The sequence below is a fragment of the Sturnira hondurensis genome, unplaced genomic scaffold (genome assembly GCF_014824575.4).
Source record: "Sturnira hondurensis isolate 20B ecotype Veracruz unplaced genomic scaffold, ASM1482457v3 Scaffold0009719, whole genome shotgun sequence".
Classification (NCBI taxonomy): domain Eukaryota; kingdom Metazoa; phylum Chordata; class Mammalia; order Chiroptera; family Phyllostomidae; genus Sturnira; species Sturnira hondurensis.
In genome coordinates, this window is record NW_028082350.1 from 961,110 (window position 1) to 975,837 (window position 14,728).

The following is a 14,728-nucleotide window of genomic DNA, read 5'->3' on the forward strand; positions in this document are numbered from 1 at the left end:
GTAAGGGACATTATTCCATACCTAAGGCAGGCGAGTGTTCAGTGTGTTGGAAGAAATAGTAAGGAGGCAGTGTAGCTGGAGAGGAGTGAGTGAAGGGCACTGGGAGAAAGGGTAGAAGATGAGGTGGCAGTGGTATTTGGATCAAGTTTAGAGCAGTGGCTCTAGATTAGGGCAAAACCGTGCTCCAAGGGACATTTGGCAATGCCTGAAGCCATTTTTTGTTGTCACAACTGGAGGAGGTGATACTGGCATTTAGCAGGTAGAGACTAAGGATGCTGCTAAACATCCCACAATGCACAGGGCAACACCAACAGAACTTACCTGGCCCAAAATGTCAACAGTGCTGAAGTTGAAAACCCTTTCTTTAGAGTCCTGACACCATTCTAGGCACTTTGGCTTTTACTCTGAATGCAGTGGGAAGGAAGCCCCAGGAGGGCTGTGAGCAACAAGGCCACTCTGCCTACTATGTTAAAACAAACTATAAGGGGATACACTCGGAGGCAGGGCATACCAACTGGAAGACAGATGCGACGATCTAGGAGGCGGGTGATGATGGCCGGGATCTCGAGTAGAGATATTAAAAATGGTAATATTCTAAAAAATAATGTTTTGAGGTAAAATTGACATGATTTGCTGATGGACTGGGATGCAAGAGAAATAAACATACAGGTTTTTGGCCTAAGCATCTGCAAGAGTGGAGATACCACTCGCTGAGCCAGGGAAGGCCAAGGGAGCAGCAGGTTGGGAGGAAGGTCAGTTCAGTTTTAGACTTGTTAGGTTTGAGATGCTTATGATATCCAAATAGGGATGTTAAATGGGTATTTCAGGGGAGAGGTGAAGAAATCCAAGCTGAAGAAATTAATGTAGGTGTTGTTAATATACAGATGGTACCTAAAGCTGTAAAAGTGGATAGAGTTGCCAGAGGAAGGTGGAAAGAGACCAGTTCAAGGACCAACCCTGAGGAACTCCAGTATTTACAGGCTGCAGAGATAAGGCAGAACCAGGAAAGCAAACTAGGAGGGAGCGGTCATTGAGACAGGAGACAAAAAACTGAATGTGATATCCTGAAAGCCAATTCCATTTGAATTTCTTTCCTAGTGATATCAAGAAAAATCTTAAATGCATAGGTGAGAAAACATCTACTTTAGTATTACCTTCTTCATTTTCAAAGTTCTTATGGGTATGGTATGAGGGTTTCAAAGAGGAAAATATTCCCCCCATATTTATTTATAAAAAATTGTGTATTTATTCTTACATGTTTAAACTTCAGTCACCTTCAAAGTTCTCTCCATTTGATGCAATACAACTACTGAGATGTATTTTCCACTGCTCAAGATAGTTTTTGAACTCTTCCATTTTGGTGCTTTTTAGTGCTTCTGCCACTTTTTCTTTCACTTTTTCCACTTTGGCAAAATGTTTCCCTTTGAGGACTTTTTCATCCAGGGAAACAAACCAAGGGAAAAGAAAAGTTGCTTGGGGTGAGTTCAGGTGAACAGGGAGGGCAGGGCATGGGAGTCATGCCGCTTCTGGTCAGAAACACTCAGCACACTGTGGGCAGGTGCGCTGGTCAATTACCCATCGTGAAATGGGCAAACAGGCTGAAACAGTCTTCAACAAAAATTCACTGAGGCTGAACCCAGCCTCTCATGATAACACCAGTTGGTACACTGATACACATTGGTTTCTAGAATACTCACCTAGCAGGGGAAAGCTGTATTACCAGGGGCGTGCCCTCTAGAAAATTATTCCACTTTGGGGGGTTCCCCCCTCATATGTCAACATTATTGTCATCATTAGTATCATTATCACACAGCCCTAAGAGAATGGAATGTTTCTATATACTAAATGATGCTAAAAGGCACTTAGTATAGCTAGACATACAGAAAACAGGAAAAAATGAATCAAGGTAGTAGAAAGTAGATGTAAAAAACTATACTGGCAGCAAACATTTTTGGCTTTCAGAGGAAAGCAGAGAAAGGAAGCAGACATTTATTGAGAAACCCTATGTATAATTCAGATATTTATGTGTATAATAACTTACATATAGAATAATTCAGATCTACTAAACACACTTCATTGGTAAATAGAGGATCACAATAGTCCCGCATCCCCTTACCTATGGGAGAAAAGTTCTAAGACTCCCAGCAAATGCCTGAAACAGTGGACAGTACCAAATCCTACGAGTACTGTTTTATCCTATACACACATACCTATAATAAAGTTTAGTTTATAATTAGGCACAATAAGAGATTAACAATAACTAATGGTAAAACAGAACAGTTATAACAATATACTACAATAAAAGTTATGTGAATGTAGTTTCTCTCTTTCAAAATATCTTATTGTTCGACACTCACCTTTTTACTTAAAGGAAGCACTTACAGCTTCTTTGGCGTATCTGAATTGCCAGCATCACTACTCTTGTACTTGGGCGCCATTATTAACCAAAATAAATGGTACTTGAACACAAGCACTGTGATACAGGTGCAGTCTACCTGCTAACCAGGACTGCTACTAGGTGACTCAGGGGAGGGGAGTGGTCTTCAGTGTGGATGAGCTGGACGAAGGGATGATTCACATTAAAACAAGGCGGACAGGGAGAGATTTCATCATCTACTCCAAATGGCATGCAAGTTTAAATGTATGCATTTTATTTATTTATGGAGTTTTCCACTTAATATTTTTCTGTGGAAAGTGAAACCATGGGTAAGGGGGGACTACTATGCGATACAGTGTTCCAAAAGAATAAAAATGGTAACTTTCCCTGGAGGAGTCAACTGTAGGAACTCCTCACGTTGGACCAGAGGAGGGGTACAGAAGGCCAATTTAAAGCAGAACTTTTCAAAGGATGCGCCTCAGAACACTCGCTCATGCAGAGTATTAACAGCTGGTTGATGAGAGAAGAGGATAAAAACCTTCAAAAACCACATTCCATCCACATAACAGTACTTCCTAATGTGGTCACTAGTTTCTCAGGATAATAATAGGTATTTCTGGATAAAAAGAGTTTCGTGGTATAGGAAAGTTGGGAAGTGGGATAAGTAAAAACATTTTTAACTGCAGGACTTCTCAGAAACCTTCTAAAGTATATTGTGTAATCCTATCGGTGGAATGGAAAGTAGGATGGATAAGACATCCCTTGACAATTTCTGAACCTAGCCCCTCCCTCCGTCTCCAGCACTACCAGCCATCCAAGACCAGGGACTTTTACTGCCAACCCCACTGTTCTCCCTTTTCTCTCTTTCTCTCCCTTACAATCAATTTTTAATACATTAAAAAAATTATCCTATTAAAACCTTTCAATGTTTAAATTATCCTGCTTAAAACCTTTCAATGATGCCTCATCATACTCCAAAGAAAATCTAATTCTTTCTGCAGATTTACAAGGTCCTGTGTGACATGTCTCCTGTGCACTCTTGCAAGGCCACCTCCCTCAGGAAGCTCCAGTCACATTGGTTGCCGCACTGGTCATCCTTCAGTTCTTGCAGCTTATCTGCACTTTAGCTCTCTTTTTCTTTTTTAAGATTTTATTTATTTCTTTTAGAGAGAGGGTATGGGAGGGAGAATGAGAGAGAAACATCAGTGTGTGATTGCCTCTCGCACGCCCTCTATCAGGGACCTCACCTACAACCCAGGCAGGTGCCCCGACTGGGAATCAAACCAGCAACCCCTTAGGTCACAGGCTGGCACTTGACCCACTGAGCCACACCAGCCAGGGCTGTACTTTAGCTCTTGATGCCACCTGCCTCTCAGCCTGGGATGTTCCTCCATTACTGCTCAGACAGCTCCTTTTTATTATTCAGGTCCAGATTTGAATGACTTGTCACTATCTGATAATTTCTAAAATTTTTTCTTTATTCCCACACTAAAATGTGTAGTGCATAAAAGCCAAGGCTTTGCCTGTCTTGTTCACAACCTGTTCCTCTAGTGCCTAAAATAGTTCCTGACACTGAAGAGATTTAAATATATATATGTGTTGAATAAAAGAAGTAAACTGAATAACTAGAGACGTAAATAATCCAGATGGAAGCTGGCTTCCAGCACATGGTACTGACTTTCCTCCTGTCTCTGTGGCCTCTCCTTCCCAGGCTTTTTTGGCTAGCTCCTCCTCATCTCTTTTTCCCTAAACAGTGGAGTTCGTCAGGGCAGCAGTGACTAAAACACCAAACGGCAGAGGAATAAACGCTTTGGGGAGGTCGGAGGGTTAGATCAGTTGCAGACTCTCTTCATGAAGAACAAAGCTGAATTATAAACTAGTGGTCAGATTCACAGGCTGCCCTCTGAGCCACATGACTAATACCTTCCAACACTCATCAGTTAACTGTTACCTCAAACTGCCTCTGGCTGTGGTTCTACTTCAGAAGACAAAATGGGGCTTAAATACAGCCTAACCTGTAATACTGAGTTAATTTCAGAGTAAATTCAGGGCAGTAAAGTAAACAAAACTTAAGAAGAAGAGAAAGAAAAGCTTTCTTTCATACTTTAGAATTCATTATAGGTTACGCTGTAATAGGCCGTACTCCAAAGAACTGTTAACCTCGAAGCAGGAAAACGCAGTCTCTCACCTTCTGCGTAGACTTCATCATGATCCTCTATTGGCTCAGATGTTTCCAAATCTATATTTTGGCCCCAAAGCCTTCTGAATAAATCAGAATTTCCAGCAGAAAATGCTTTCGAAACTCCAAATTCTGAAGCTCTCTCCACTTTCTTTAATATAACAGAAAAAAAATCCATTAAGATGACAGCTTTGTACAGCATTAGAAAATTTCTCTCCAACCCTCAAGAACCTTATTTTTTTAGCAGTTACTAAAATACTTTCATTTTTCCATTTCTTCAGGGACTGTGGGGCTTAAACATCCACCCTACATAATTCCATTCATTAAACATGAAATTAACTATAGTATTTTACCAAGTTTTAACAGGTGTTCACAATGTTTATATTAGAACAAAATGTTATCTAAGCTTTAGATAACTTTCGCTAAGCATTAGTTATGGGATTCTAACACCTGAATATTTTATTTTAAGTAAAAAAATATACTACTAGCTTCCATGCTACTAAAATTTGCATATGACTGTGAGCCAGAGGCAGAGTAGCTATACTTCCTCAAATTACTACCCTGAAAGAAGTATTCCACCATGTGGGCAAACCATAGGCTAAATAAAATTGGGATAATCTCTGTACTGTAGTCTTCAGACTATTTTAAGTCAACAGTAAGGATCTAGTAGAAACAAGGCCGAATTCAGGGGCTTGGGGGAGGGGTTGGCAGAGGTGGACAGACTTTCTCAGCATTTTGGCTTTACCCACACAGTGTAAAAGAACTTCCTTTACAATCAAAGCCCAGTTTTACCCCCTTCCCATCTCCATAAACCTGCTTTCCTCCATGCCTTCTGTGTCTCAGGTCTTCTTACCTGGGTAGTGACAACTCCATTCTTTCGGTTCCTCAAAAACCTTCTTGAATATGGTTTTTCTCTCATTCTTTCTTTCTTAACCCACATACAGGAAAACTGTTGACTCTATTTTGAAAACATATCCAGGATCTGACCCCTTCTTGTCACCTCTACAGCTATTATTCTAGCTCAAGGCACCACAATTTCTTGACTGGTTTTCTATAACAGCTTCCAGCACAGCAGCCAGAGAGACCACTTTAAATGAAAGGCATAACATGTTAACCCCCTCCCTCAAACCCTACCATGGCTCCCTATTTCATTCAACTCAGAATAAAAACCTGAGTCCTTATATCAAGCTTCAAGGTCCTGCACCATCAGGCCCTTCGTGAGGTCTTCAACCTCCTCCTCTGCTACTTTTCCCATTGCTCCCTCGACTTCAGCCACACTAACCTCCTTGTTCCCTCCTCCTCAAATACACCAAGCATGTTCCCACCTCAGGACCTTTGCACTGAACTTCCCCTCTGTGCACTGCTGTCCCCCAGATATCCATATGACTTGTCCCTTCACCCTCCACCCCAAGTCTTGACTCAAATGTCCACTTTGTAGTAGGGCCTTCGCAGACAATCCTGTATGGAATTGCAACCACCCCGCTCATGGCTCTACCTATTCCCCTTCTGTTTTGACTTTATAGCACTTAAGACCTTATAATATTTTTCATTTGTGGCTCCACTCAAGTAGAATGTAAACAGAAATTTTTGTCTTTAAAAAATACATTTTTTATTTATTTATTTTTTAGAGAGAGGGGAAGGGAAGGAGAAAGAGTGGGAGAGAAACACCAATGTATGGTTGCCTCTCGTGCATCCCGTGCCAGGAACTGGCCTGCAACCCAGGCATGTGCCCTGACTGAGAACCAAACCAGCGACCCTTTGCTTCACAGGCCCGTGCTCAATCCACTGAGCTACACCAGCCATGGCGAATTTTTGTCTTTTACCCCTAAAAATTTTTGTCTTGAAACCCTTAACACCTAGAAGAGTATTTGGCACATAATAGGTGCCCACAAATACTTGTTAAAGAAATGAATAAATGAAAAATTTATTTTAAAAAGTTGCATTTTCCCATAGTTTACATTGTCACTAGACCTATTTTGAAAATGGGCTAGGTATGGCCAATCTTGGCATGGGCTTTCCATTTTAAGTATCAAGGTTTTCATATACTAAGTTTAGATCAGAAGCAGAGAAATAAAGTTAAAAAGTCGAAAAAGATGTAAAAAATAGAACACACAGGAAAGGATATGATGGTGGCTGCCATATGACATTTATTGGATAGTTATAAAATGCTTGGTACTCTGTTCTTCCTTAAGGTTTTTAAATTCTAAGACAGAAAGATGAATTTTACATATATTGTGTGTGGTTGTACGAATATACACACAAATATAAATAACGTGCAAATAAATCAATCAACTTTAATTTTTAAACTAACACACACATACAAAAAATAAACAACAGCCCTGGCCAGGTAGCTCAGTGGGTTGGAGCATCAACCCAATACACCAAGGTTGTGGGTTTGATCCCCGGTCAGGGCACAGGGCACACAAGAATCAACCAATGAATGCACAAATAAGTAGACCAACAAACTGATATTTCTCTCTCTCTCTCTCTCTCTCCCCTTTCCTCTCTCTCTAAAAGTCAGTAAGTGAAAAATGTTTTAAAATAATCTCTATATTTTTGTGTTTTAAAATAGTATATTCTTACCATGTATTTTTTTAATAAACATGTAAAGACAGGAGAGGTCTATCCTACATTATATTTCAGTGGAACAAACATCGTGTTGATTGAACAAATTATTTTTTAAGCTAGTTCACTGAGTGGTAGCTCTGTTGCCAGCTCTGTAGTGAATATTAAGGGAAAAACACAACTAAAATCTGTTTTCAAAGACTTCACTTTTCTGTTGGTTTGTTTCCTATACCACATGCACAGTAAGCAACTGCAAAACAATTCTAAAGCAATACAGGGTGTATGTGTGTGTTTTTTTTTTAAATAACTAAATACCTTCTAAAGTTTATTACTTAAGATCTACAGTATATATAAGTAATTTGTAAAGGAACTATCTCAGTTATTTCCATGATCTTATAAATTCTCAGTACAGGCATATACCTTGGAGATAATGTGAATTAGATTCTAGACCACCACAGTAAAGTGAATATCGCAATAAAGCCACATAAAATTGTGGGGTTGTCCAGTGCACATAAAAGTAATGTTTACACTATACTGTAGTCTATTAAGTGTGCAATAGTATTAGGTCTAAAAAACAACATATTTAACTTCATTAAAAATACTTTGTTGCTAAAAAATGCTAACCAGCATCTGAGCCTTCAGCAAGTTACAATCTTTTTGCTGGTAGCAGGTCTTGCCTTCATGTTGATAAAATTGTACTGTCTGTGAAGTTCAATAGTGCAGAGCTCAGTAAGACGAGGTATACCTGCATGTGCTCCTCATGTGCCTGGCACGCATCAATCCTATTGTCCACGCTACTAGACTCTCTGTAGACTATCGCCATCGATGGCACAAACAGCAGCTACAGTGCACTCCTGCATCCCCTCAGGGCTCAGAAGTACAAACATGAGTTTCTTGAATGTGCAAACTGCCTGTTCATATATATACTAGTTTTGGGAGTAATGTATTTTTGAAAGTGCCCATTTCTTTTTAATTCACTCTGTATACAAGCAAATGCTTAACACTGTATCTGTCTGCATGAACGCCAAAATAATTCCAAAGAAAAGAGTATTACAAGGGGGTCAGGTGGTTGTGATGAGGGGAAGTTGTTCACTGAGAGGGTCATCTCAAACTGAGCTTTAATGGAAGGATCTGAATTGGCCTCCCAAAGAGGAAGGGTATTCCAAGCTGGGGGGATCAGCATGAGCCAAAGCAAAGGGAAGTCTTACATGATGGAGGGAAAGGAGATTAGCTAACAACAGGGAGTCACACCGAGTATCAGTAGAAGGGCTGTAAGAGGTAGGTTGATAGAGGGTCTTAAATGCCAGTCCGGATTTAGAATTTCATCTGATGGCACGGAGAATCACTGAAGGTTCAACACTGAAGAACCAACACGATGAAAACGTTTAAAGAGCTCAAAGTAGCAGAATGCACTGGAGTAAGAAGATGAGTCAAACTTCCCATCAAGACGGAGGCATAGTAAACATGCTTCATCTCCTTGCACAACCATAAAAATGACAAGTAGACTACAAAACAAATATCACCCAGATTCATCAGAAAATCAAGCTGTATGGGAGTCCGCCAAGGATTTAAAGAAACCACATCCATCCAGACGGGTAGTAGGGGTGGGGACGTGCGGAGAGGAGCAGAGGAGTGAAGAAGCACAGAGAGGCATGGAGACATGAAGTGGCCTGGACGGGAGGTGAACAGGGGTTCCACCCTCATGTGTGGTGAATGAAAATCGGGGGGTCTTTCAGAAGCAGGGGCTCCCAGCCCCAGACCATACAACTTAGGGTTCCAGCACAAGGAAAATAACTTTCATTAACTTCTGCATATAAAAACCAGTGATGGTTGGAGCAGTGGAACAAACTGCAGGATTCTCAGGAGACTCCTTCTAAAGGGCCCACAAAGGTCTTAGAACTTATGCAGACTCACCCGCTCTGGAATTCAGCACCAGGGCAACAAGTGGCAGACAGGGAAAAAGGGAAGTGACTGGCAACAGGGCAAGCAGTGGGAGACAACTCCCTCCTGAGCAAACCTTCAGATGCCAGGCAGTGGCACCGTCCCTCTCTGAACCCTCCCCAACACAGTACCACAGAGCCGTAACACGGGTTGCCCTGCCCTGACAATTACCTAAGGCTCTACCCCATAGAACTTACAGGTGCACTTTTCTAAAATAGGCCATGCTACTAAGACAGGGAGTCAAAGCAGCTCTACCTAACACACAGAAACAAACAGAAGGAGGCTGCCAAATTGAGGAGACCAAGAAACATGTAAAAGACCCACAAAAAGAACTAAACAAAACAGAGATGAGCAACCTATTGGTGCAGAGTTCAAAACACTGGTTATAAGGATATTCAAAGAACTCAATGGGTACTGCAACAGCATTAAAAAAACCTAGGAGAAATGAAGGTTACAAAAAGTGAAATAAAGAAAAATCTACAAGGAACTAACTGTGGGGAAGCCAAGAATTAAATCAATAATTTGGAACATAAGGAAGAAAAAAAGCATTCAATCAGAACAGCAAGGAAAAAGAACTAAAAAAAAACCAATGAAAACGAGGATAGACAAAGGAGCCTCTGAGACATCTTCTAACATAACAACTGAATCATAGGGCTGCCAGAAGGAGAAGAGGAAGAGCAAGAAACTGAAAATTTAGTTGAAAAAACAATGAAAGAAAACTTCCATAATTTGGCAAAGGAAACAGACATACAAGTCCAGGTAGCACAGAGTCCCAAACAAGTTGGACCCAAAGAGTGCCACACCAAGACACATCATAATTAAAATGCCATAGTTAAAGATAAGGAGAGAATCTTAAAAGCAGCAAGAGAAGAGCAGAGAGTTACCTACAAAGGAGTTCCCATAAGACTATCAGCTGATCTCTCAAAAGAAACTTCACAGGCTAGGAGGGACTGGCAAGAAATATTCAAAGTGATTAAAAGCAAGGGCCTAAAACCTAGATTACTCTATCCAGCAAAGCTATCACTGAGAATGGAAGGGCAGATAAAGAGCTTCCCAGACAAGATAAAACTAAAGAAGTTCATCATCACCAGGCCATGGTCACACGGAATGTTAGGGGAAGTATATAAGAAAAAGATCAAACTATGGACATTAAAAAGGCAATAAATTCACAACTATCAACAACTGAATCTAAAAAACAAATTAAGCAAACAACCAGAACAGGAACAGAATCGTAGATATGGAGATCATTTGGAGGGTTATTAGCTGCAGGGAGAAGGAGTAGAATGGGGGAAAAGGTAGAGAATAAGAAGGATAAAGGGTAGGTACAAAATAAACAGGGGGATGTTAAGAACAGTATAGGGACTAGAGTAGCTCAAGAACTTATATGCATGACCCATGGACATGAACGACAGGGGAAGAGTCCTGAAGGGAGTGAGGGTACTGAACAGAGGGGGAAAAGGGGAAAAAATTAGGGCAACTGTAATAGCATAATCAATAAAACATATCAAAAATAAAAATAAATAAATAGAAGATGACCCAGTCTACCAAATCAGGATGAGGATGAACTGTAAATTGTGGTGGACAGTCCCTTTTGGGATGAACTACCCCAGGACTCACAGTTCTGCCAAGCATCTTTCTGATTCTAAGTGACTCTAACATCCCTGAGGAAGTCCCACTCACATTCCAGCCTCCAGGTTTGCTTTGATGTCCTATTTTCCAACAACCTTTCCTTTCATTACACTTTCATTGCAACCCACTGACACGGTCATCCTAAATCATGTCACACAGAATTTTCCATTGGTCAAACCGAATGATGATCATCTCCTCTCCAACACCAACCTCCTACCCATGTCCCTCTTCCACTCCCCCTACTCCACTACACCGGTGTCGCACCAACCAAGTCGCTATTAACCTGTGAGTCCTTTAAAGGGTCCCCTTCCTTTCCTACTCTGTGTTGATACTCAGCTACTGTCTTTCATAAGCCTCACATCTCCTGTTCTTTTCCCTTCCCAATGAGAACTTTCAAGCCTGGATCTATCTGATTTAGCAATTTTCAGTACCACAAAAAACTATGGTTACCTGCTTCAGCCAAGTCCCCAGTGCTGTAGTTATATTGAGCTTCCTTTTCTGTTCTAAAGAAAGCCCATTCCCAACCTTCACCGTGCTCCACATCCTTTCTATATATTCCCCACTCTTCCACATAACAAAGTCTTAGTTGATTTTGAGAGGGTGGTCCACTTGAGTAGATTTGGAAGTGTTAGGTCCAGAGGTTATACCTGTTTTAGGGTACACCCAGAGCTGAGAAATATTAGGAAGCAAAATCAGAAAAGAAGACATAGAGGTTAACAGAGAGGTAGGAAAAGCTAGTAAAAACAGTGTTAAAAAAGATAATGGAGTTCTAGAATAAAAAAAAATCAGTAACTATAGCAAATGAACCTTAAAAAGTTTGAGGAGAAAGAAGAGACCATCAGATTTGATCAGTAAATCATTTATGACAGCAGTTTCTGTGGAGTGGTAAGAAACAGAAACTGGAATAAAATAGGAATTGTGAACAAAAACAGGATAATAAAAATACAAGAGCAAGAAGTCCAGGCATCCAAAGGCATTAGATAAGAAAAAGAAATTGCATGACAATCAAAATAGATGCAGGGGTCAAATGAGGACTTACTGATTTTTTTTCAAGATAGGGGAATTGAGGACATAATGGAAAAGAACTATTGCAGAAGCTTTATAAGAAGGTAAAAAAACCTGACCAAGTCATGTTGGGTAACAACTCTACAAAAGAGGAAAATGACTCCACCTATATTAGCAACCCCTTCCATGTGCTTCCATTTCATTCTTAATTCTCCCAACGACTTTAAATTGTTTATCCCCCACTGAACTATAAACTCTGGGAAGGCAGGGGCTGTATCTGCCCTCAGCACAGTATTACCTTTAGTGCTCAAAATAGTGGGCTAGCACTTAGTGGGCACTTAATAAATACTGGGGTGGGGGGTGAAAAATGCTTAACAATGGTTAACCTATCTGGCCTAGGTTCCATCTGGCCTGATGTTCATAATACCTATTAATTTAGGTAAGTAACAACTCTTCAAACATTACCAGAGAGAAGACTATTTTCTCAGGAAAGTGCTGCATCATTTTAAACCATGTGGTGCGCCAATGAATTGAGTATGCCAAGTTGCCAGGGAGGTACGCAGAAGCCTGAACCTCACGTGGTTTAACAGTATTTCTACTTAAATGGCAGTTGGACTCTAAAACACTCATTTCAGGCCTGGAAGAGATCTCAGAGGTTATCCAACCCAATCCCCCCACCTTCTCACTGAATGCTCAGACATATTTTTCATTAGTCCTAACATTAAGTGACCATGCAGAACCAACTGGAATATTTCAGCGATATGCCCATTCCGTATTTGGATAGCTCTAGTCATTAAAAGATTCTTACTTGTGATGTACACATAGCTTTTACCTATTGTATTGGTCCCACAGGTTAAAGTACCTACAATATGGTCTTTCCAATGATCTGAGGAATGCCTCTCCTAAGGTTTCTTCTCTCCTCTGCTCAACTAAGGCAACATATGTAGTCACATGGGCACAAAAACAGCAAAATATGTGCAAAATAGAGACCTATTAGTATGCCTTTTCCATCCGATTATGTCTGAGTATTAATTCTCTTTCTATCTTAATTGTGTAATGCCCTTACCTTAATCCAATGTTCCACATTGTCAGGGTCAAAAGCAGGCTGTGGATAATACATACAGAATATTAATACACAGTACTATCATCATCACCTTTGCATTTTAACCTATCCTTCGGACCAAAGCACATGAAAGTATCCTTTATTCTTTCCCCATCTCAGATCATTAGAAAGTTCAGCAACAAAAGAACAAAGAATGATGGTAAGAGGAAGAAACATGGAGCCTTCTCTGGGACATCATCTCAATGTTTTCATCTCCTGCCTAGGCCCACCATATTCTGACTTCATTGGCTTCGGGTAGAGCCCAGGCATGAGTATTTTTTCAAGCCCCACAGGATAAAGAGCCAAAACAGAGGAATGCTAGGAGTAACATTGCTTGTAAAAACACAAACAAGCACTGAATAATCAGCCAGACTATTTAAGTGTCACAGAAGCAAATCTGCTTAGAGAAGGGTGTGTGCTTCTCCTCAGGCCCCTTTCTCAGGAGTAACCTGTAGCAAGAGGTTTTCCTCTCTTAACTGGAGCAGAGATATTGTTTGGTCCAGTAAGAACTGGGGAGAAGGGGTGCAGTGAGGGATAATCAATCTTCTACTGTTTTACAAAGCAGAAAATGAAGTGGAAATCATATAAATGCCCACCCAGATCAGTCGCATGTTAATCAATAAAGTAATACACCTCCTTCTTAGTAACATTCAAAAGCTTGCAGAATTCTCCCTAATAGTTACTTAATGAATAGAGATATTTGCTTTGCTAATAATGCAGGTGGGTTTTTTTTAAGAACTAAGGGAATATCTAAATATGGAGGAAGAAAAGATATAACCCTTTCACTTACATAACACTTCACCTTCAAAGCACCTTACAGATAACTAATTAATGGAACTGCACTGCTGGTTCTATTAAAGACTCAAAGAGGAGCTCATTCTATTAGAACACAAGTGAACTTCGAGGAGCTCTTGCCTTTTTACCCTTTCATCCTCCAGGAAGTAACTCCTGGAAGTAGCAATGAGCACTAACAGTGAACATCCTTTTTCTGGAGTCCTAAAAAATTGTCCCAAATGTTTACCTTTCATTGTCAAGTCTATATCCCTAACCTATTTGGATCCAATCCGTTATGGAACTGGTACATTACAATAGGAGCAGACTCTTTCCAACTCTCTAACACCTCCATTTGCACCCTCCAGTATGTGGGGCAAGATATTCACCAGGTGGAATATATCCAGTGAGTTACATAGCTGGTATATTTAGAATACACTGCAAGCACAACTTCCTAGGGCCCTCTGAAAAGTCACATGTCTATAGATTATATTTTTAAGAAAGTGTAACTTAAGGGTGAAAACAGCTGGTGAAAGTTCTCTGGAGCTAAAAACTGAGAAGCCAGCTCCATTTTGGTACTCTCACCTACATACAAAGCATTTATTTTTATGGCCGTTAAAAAGGTAGTCTGTGGAAAGCACACATCATGTGACCGACTTTGCACATGTCATTTACGTATATTTCAAGCTTAAAAAATGGGGTTACCAGTTTTCCATGCTTTGGATGCTAATGCATCAAAGGAGGAAACAAATATAAAGAGGGTCTATTTTTTAAATGCTGGTTGAATTTGGAAATTTTCAAGTGAATCAAGTATTGATATATCTATCCGCTTGCATTTCTGAGCTCATTTTACATATTTTGGGTAAAACTATTTACCCAAAATATGTAAAATGAGGGGTAGGGATATGAAACAGAGGACTTAACGTGAAGATCTTCCAATAAGATCAGTTCTCTATGACTTGCAAAGTATAAAAAACAAAAATAATGTGAGGGAACTTCGCTAAAATTGTGAGAGTGACAGTAAGTAGGAGGCAAAGGAGTTCGTGAATTCTCTTCAACCAGACGAGTACCACCAGACCTCTGCGGTTTGTAAAAGAACGTTAGATCGAAACAGTTCTTCCATGATGCTGCCCACCAAAGGTGTAAGTTACCCAGACCC

General features: G+C 40.3%; 1 protein-coding gene across 2 annotated transcripts in view; it reads right to left on the reverse strand.

Annotated features, from left to right (window-relative positions):
- The window catches only part of CCDC191 (coiled-coil domain containing 191), a 76,394-nt gene that overhangs the window by 61,327 nt on the left and 339 nt on the right, over positions 1-14,728 (reverse strand). The window contains exons 2-3 of one of the 2 annotated variants that reach the window (XM_037057400.1): positions 12,763-12,801; positions 4,566-4,707 (exon numbers count right to left, since the gene is read on the reverse strand). In XM_037057400.1, the coding sequence (XP_036913295.1) occupies positions 4,566-4,707; positions 12,763-12,801 (181 nt within the window). Of the gene's footprint in view, positions 1-4,565; positions 4,708-12,762; positions 12,802-14,728 lie in introns of those variants that run through there. The other variant, XM_037057401.1, reaches the window with a different exon arrangement.